The sequence below is a fragment of the Pyxicephalus adspersus genome, chromosome Z, assembly GCF_032062135.1.
Source record: "Pyxicephalus adspersus chromosome Z, UCB_Pads_2.0, whole genome shotgun sequence".
Classification (NCBI taxonomy): Eukaryota; Metazoa; Chordata; class Amphibia; order Anura; family Pyxicephalidae; genus Pyxicephalus; species Pyxicephalus adspersus.
In genome coordinates, this window is record NC_092871.1 from 23,257,993 (window position 1) to 23,264,403 (window position 6,411).

The 6,411-nt window shown below is 36.1% G+C and overlaps 1 protein-coding gene across 1 annotated transcript in view; it reads right to left on the minus strand.

The window, feature by feature from the left end:
- LOC140343992 (uncharacterized) overlaps positions 1-6,411 on the minus strand; it is a gene marked incomplete in the record, with an annotated part of 76,718 nt that overhangs the window by 34,752 nt on the left and 35,555 nt on the right. The window contains 4 exon segments of the mRNA XM_072430899.1: positions 244-351; positions 1,393-1,455; positions 3,117-3,191; positions 4,434-4,496. Of these exon segments, the coding sequence (XP_072287000.1) occupies positions 244-351; positions 1,393-1,455; positions 3,117-3,191; positions 4,434-4,496 (309 nt within the window).

The following is a 6,411-nucleotide window of genomic DNA, read 5'->3' on the forward strand; positions in this document are numbered from 1 at the left end:
AGCACATAGCAAATACCTTTGAAATATCACTTCCAGGATTGCTGGATCATCCAGCTTTGCTGTGGAAAGTGTATCCTCTCCAGCCTTGGACAGCTTTAAGAAATTAGACCCACTGTCTCATGACACAATAAAAAGAAGAAGAATATAAAGTAAGGGACCTCCCTGTTGGGATAATTTATAAAGTTAAGGCAGCTGAAGATGCAAGTTATTTTTTGCATCAACAACCTACAACTGACAACCTACCTTTCCTCTCTTAGAACTGATATCTTTCCAGGTTCAGGTCTGATGGTGGAGTTCCTTGTATCTGTATTCCAGGATGTCAGTTTAGGGCTTTCTGGACGGTTTGATGCACTGAGAAAAAAAACAAACAAAATTCTTTAACCCCTAACAAATTTGAAAGCTACAACCAACAAATCTTGTCTTCAAGGTATGTTTATGAAGTAACAAAACATACAAAAGTTTAAATCCTGTAATAAATGAATAAAATAAGATCTAATAAGTAAAGTCATAAATAATACACATAGATCTGTTCAATGCTATTTTCTTCTAAAAGCCATCTGTACGTTTATGTTGTGGTTTGGTATCAATTTAAATTTGTATAATTTATCTCAAGCATTCCAGCTTTAGGATTTCCTTAGAAGTTCTCAGCCCTCACCCCCAACACAGACATTATAAAGCAAGGTAAAGAACTCTCAATAGTTCTGAGGCTTAGTCTGTAATGTGAAATAAAGAAAAAAAGCCAATAGCAGGAATCAGCTATTTTGCAATGGCTGTAGGAATTGAACTAATCTACAAACCTAGCTGCACAAAATAGCAATAGTCAACTATTCTAGGTATTACACCTTAATAATCTTCCCGGACAAAAAAAACAGGTAACCCCTGTGGTGTGTGGGCCCACACTATAGCAGGAGTTCAACTTTAAGTGCATAAAAAAAGTTTGTATAGTTTTGGACTGAGAAGGTATTGACAGAAAATCTCTAAGATTTCTTACTGTTGTTGGTTTCAATATTGGGAAGATTCACCATCTGTACTTGATCTAGTGACTACTATCATCAGGCAGGAAAAAGATATTAAACCACTTTACAGTTGTCACTGGAGATTAAAGGAAATCTCCCCAACAAGACACAGACTGCTCTATCCAGAGCTAGGAGCCACTGTCAATCAGTTGAAAAACGACTGGGCATTGAGCATGTAAGCCATGCTAGCTACAGAACTGATCAAAAAAACGATGAACTTAAACTGGCCGGAGACCAAAAGGAGTCAAAGGCAGGAGACAGTAAGGAGTATATAAGAGAGTATAAGTGTTTGGTTGAAGGTTAAAGTAAATTTGCTATACTGTTTTACTTTTGATAAAACCAAGCGAAATGCCAAGATGAGCTTTGTAATACAAACCGTGCAGGTGATGTCTGCAAAGTTGGCTGTGTTGGTTGATTTGTTTTCCAATTATTCTCAAACCTGTAAATGAAGATATTGAACAATGAAGACTAATACATTTAAGGTATGGCACTTTAATGACAGTTATAATAATACATTATTCATAAAGAAAAATGACTGTAATACATTTATTGGCAATCATATATAAACTGGAGGATGAAAGATCACATTCAGTATGTCTCCCATTTGACCCCTGTACTCAACAGTCTAATCCCCTGGTTCTTAAGATACTTAAACAGAAAAATTCTCATTGGATATTTTTACATAATTAAGAGTATATAACACATCTTGTTGTTTTATCAAGCAATTAGTTTAAAGAAAATATTTTCTTTTCATTAATATAAAGTGTGAAAACAATGGGCTTTATATTGATTTAATTGTCAGGGAACCCCTTGCCCCCATAGTGATGTTTAGCAGCTCTGATATTATCATGTACAATATTGTAATCACCAATATAACCATGCAATGTCCAATAATGGTATGTAGTCATGTCCCTTATATAATATAATTTATAATTAGAAAGCAGTGATGACATTAATATAACTAATTAGTAATGTCACTAATTATATCTATTAAACAGTAGTATGTATGGCTTTCATGATTCATGCTGAAAACATGCTAGATTGTGTAACAGTTGATAATTATAAGATTTGTGCATTGCATCAAATATTAGTTAAAACTCAACTGGGTATTCTGTATAATACCATGAGTAAACAGGGACTATAAAAAGTCACAGTATATATCAAAAATGTATTACTAGCTTTTTTTCAAAAGTATGTGATGCATTTTGCTGGGGTTTTCTGAAATAATGATAAAGCCAAAATGAGCAAACTGCATGAATTGTGACCCTGTAGTGTTTCTCAACCAGGGTTCCTCCAGAGGTTCCTAGGGGTTCTTTGAGCAATGAGCAATTTGTGCCTTTCCGGTCAGTTTAAGTGACACCAATGATCCAATCTGTGAAGGTGTCATTCTACCACCCTGGTCAGCAATGTAAGAGGCATTTTTCATACTGACCATCATTCTAATATACAGTGAGCTGTGGAAAGAGTAATTATAGAAGGTGTTTCCTAAAGACCTCAATAGTTTTTCAAGGGTTCCCCCATGTCAAAAAGGTAGAGTAAAGGTGCTGTAAATACTTACACAACATTGACTAGCCTATGCAGGACTCAGTTCACTTTATGGATTGAAAAAAGTCTTTGAATTGATTTATTTCCTTTTGGGACTAAGCTACTATGTATTGATTCCAACTGTAAGATTAAGAAGTTGTATACGGTGTGAAGTGAATGAGCAGAGGTAATGAACATCTTCCCACCTAATGTGATAGTGCTAGTTTCTTAAGCAGCCATACCAAGCACTGATGCTGTCACATACTGTATGTGTAAGGTAAGTCACATATGTGTAAGGTGAGTCACATGTACCCTCATACCCAAAAGTACAGATATGTCACTAGGCTAGTGGTAGCCACAGGTAATAATATTCATGGGGATCAAAATTATCCTTTTGCTTTGCCTTACACGAGCTAGAACTATTAGCTCTCTTTATAGTAAAAGAACATGATGGCCGGTAATTTCTGGAAAAACAAGCACACATGAACTGGCAATAATATCTCTGTGATCAAACCAGACCAAATGCACCTGTAAATATAGAAATAAACCAGTCTTTCAGCATTCAGATTGGATTACCTTGTGGCATCCTCATACAGGTATGAATCAAGAGATTTTGATAGTGTTCCCTCCTTGTTGTCTTTAACCTCCACCCTGTGCAGAGAGAACAATCTTTGTTATTTTTCATGCCTATGTGGTTATTATTTGTATGATGACCGTGACACTAACCTACAGATAAGACAGGTTGGAAGAACTAAGAGATATCATATTGCTAAGTATTACCCATATACATTCCAAATTGTTTACAGATACATTCCAATCACAAGCTAAAGCAAATACTAAGCAACCTATCTTTCAAAAATGCTGGGAGGATGCCCAGGGAAATGATAATATGTTAATCAACGTTAATTTAACTGTAAGTACCCACTTAAGCATATACCAAATTTGCCATGTGTTTTCAGATAGCTACATATGTGCTAATATTTTCATTCATCTTAGATTATAACATTAATAAATTGTAATTGTCATTACAGCTTTGGGATTTGCAGGCTTCCCAATCTTATCTTTTATCCTTGTAACACAAAGCAAGATAAAGGAATCTCACTAGTTCTGCAGCTTATGTTATGTACACACGTGCAATAATTGTGGTTGGAAAGGATCTTTCATGATCCTTTCCAAGGACAAAAGACTGCACGATGCATGAACAAGCGCTGTATATACAGTGCGGTTCTGCTCTATAGAGAGAGGAGGAGGAGAACGACAAAGCGGCACCCCGCTGTGCTCTCTCCCCTTCACTTCCATTAAGATTGTTCGTCAGCCATCATCCGTGGAACCGCCAGGACAGTTGTCCAGACCTGTACACTAGCCAGATTCACGTCAAATATCAGTTGGTACAACACAGCTCAAATGGCACAACGTAGCATGCCCACTATGATTTGAAAGACATTTCTACTGCTTATATGAATCTAGTATCCTAAAAACACACTAACACATCACTTGTACTCAAAGCACAAAAAAAGTATACACTTACCTTTGCAACAGTTGTATTTTTAAGAGCCACCACTTCACCGCTCCACAGCCGCTGCAAGTATTTGACTGATGGGTGAGTTAAATATTTACCCTGCTGGATACTGGTCACTGTTGTTCTTACCACTGCCACATACATCCTATAGTGATGTGTCAGTTGATGGAAGAAGCTACAGTAGGTGGTAGGCAAGTCAGCATCTAGACACCCAGAACTCTGTAATATATTCAACAGCTGGGGAGTGGAGAAGTGGTGAAATGCCTAGAACATAAGTATTACCAAGCCTATAGGGTTAGGGTTCAAGAAAACAAATGTATTTATTTCAGTATATATTTGATAAACTTACAAAAAGATAAGCAAAAGATACAAACCGTGCAGGTGATGTCTGCAAAGTTGGTTGTACAGTTGGATTTGCTTTAAAATATTTTTCAAATCTGTAACAATAAATATGTAAGGTTATGTCAATTGGAAAAATATATGTCATCACAAGCATGTAAAAAGTAGCAAAACAATAAAGCCGGGTGCATATACTATAATGTACAGCGCTGCGTAATATGTTGGCGCTATATAAATCCTGTTTATTATTAATAATAATAATAATAATAATAATAATATTAATAAGCCACACAGTATAATACTATACAGAAACATTTTAATTGGTTAATTTGACAGTATTTATGTTCAGTAATATATGGCAGCTGTTGAAATGATTAATGGTCATTGTTGGTATTGATTGTAAGTTCTGTAGGACAGGGTCCTCTCCTCCTCCTGTGTCATTGTTTGTACAAAGTATTCATGATTGTCATTTGCAGCCATAATTTGTTGTACAGTCTGCGTAATATGTTGGATCTTCTAAATAAAGACTTAGATGTATGTATTCTTATAGCAAAATAAGGTATATTTAAGATTAATATCACTTAACTCATTATACTCTTTCCATCAGCAGTTTGTGGCTAAACCCAAAGAGGTGAAAAAAGAGCATTTATCAGTGGTTGATCTGTCATCGACATGCATCAATACTAAAGCTCAATTGCTGAACAACCGGGCTAAACAGCACCACAAAATAGCAATTTACTGAAAAAACAACAACAAAAAGGAATTTTCTTGTTAGAAAAATGTGAGGAAGTGCTGAGTGACATTGCCATTACTGTGTTCTGCCAAAAAAAGTGGTTTTAAGTGACTACAATAAATGGAGTCATGCAAAGCAGACCAAAATCAGAGGAAGTCACCAGCACTCTGAACTACATTCTCACATTTTTATTAATGGAACATCATAATCATGATGTGTCGTTACCATTTCACAAAGTCCTTTCGCCAAGACAATAGGTGACAATACACACACAAAAAGAATAATTTAAATCTTACAGTAACCCATATCAACGATGTGCATACCTACACATTGGGCCTGATTTATTAAAGCTCTCCAAGGCTCGAGAGGATAAACTATCATCAGTGAAGCTGGGTGGCTAGTTTTATTCAAAGCCATTTGCTATTTGCTATCAAATGTTTTGAATCCTGGATCAGATCCATTTTAGGTTTGCTGGATCACCCAGCTTCACTGATGAAAGTGTGTCCTCTCCAGCTTCGGAGAGCTTTAATAAATCACCCCCATTATGTCATATTGATGTCATATAAAACCCTGCTTGTACCATAGAAGTAAAGTTATGTATAAAATGTGTGGTTCCTGAGTAAAATACAGAGGTATTCCATAAAAGAATATCAATCAAAGTGATATTGGCAGTGTCTGGTTGGTTACTTTCTAGCCTAGTTGAGTTATTCGCAATGTAATTTTGGCCCCAATTCCTAACAGTCCACGTGACACCAGGGAATTAAAAAGGGAGAGCTGTTATCACAAGACAGCAAGGCATAAACACCAGCAAGAAATTCTATCTTCTGGTCACTCTACCCAAAATATAAATGCAACGAACTAAACTTAAAAATTAAAAATTTATAAGCAGTCAGATTCTTCATTGGCTCAGGGTCAGTCTGTCTGCAATAAAACAAACTTACTAACCAAATGTTGGCTCATATTATCCTATGCAATAATTTCACAATTACCTCTCAGTTCTTGTAGAATGCATGGTTGTAGTACTTGTTTTCTCTGTTGACCGTTTGGAAACATCTTTGTTTTCATTGCGGCTAGCAATTCAGAGAGAACATTAGTAAATTGTAGTGCAAACAAGACATTTCACCAGCAAATCCACTAAAATGGAAGGCAAACTCACAAACATGTATCAAATGGGTGGTCACTCCCTTTACCCCTCTGTATTTGCTCATGTCTATGTCAAACAATATGGTGCTTAATGACGGTTGGGATCATCACAAAAATTTCGGCTTCTCAGTCTACAT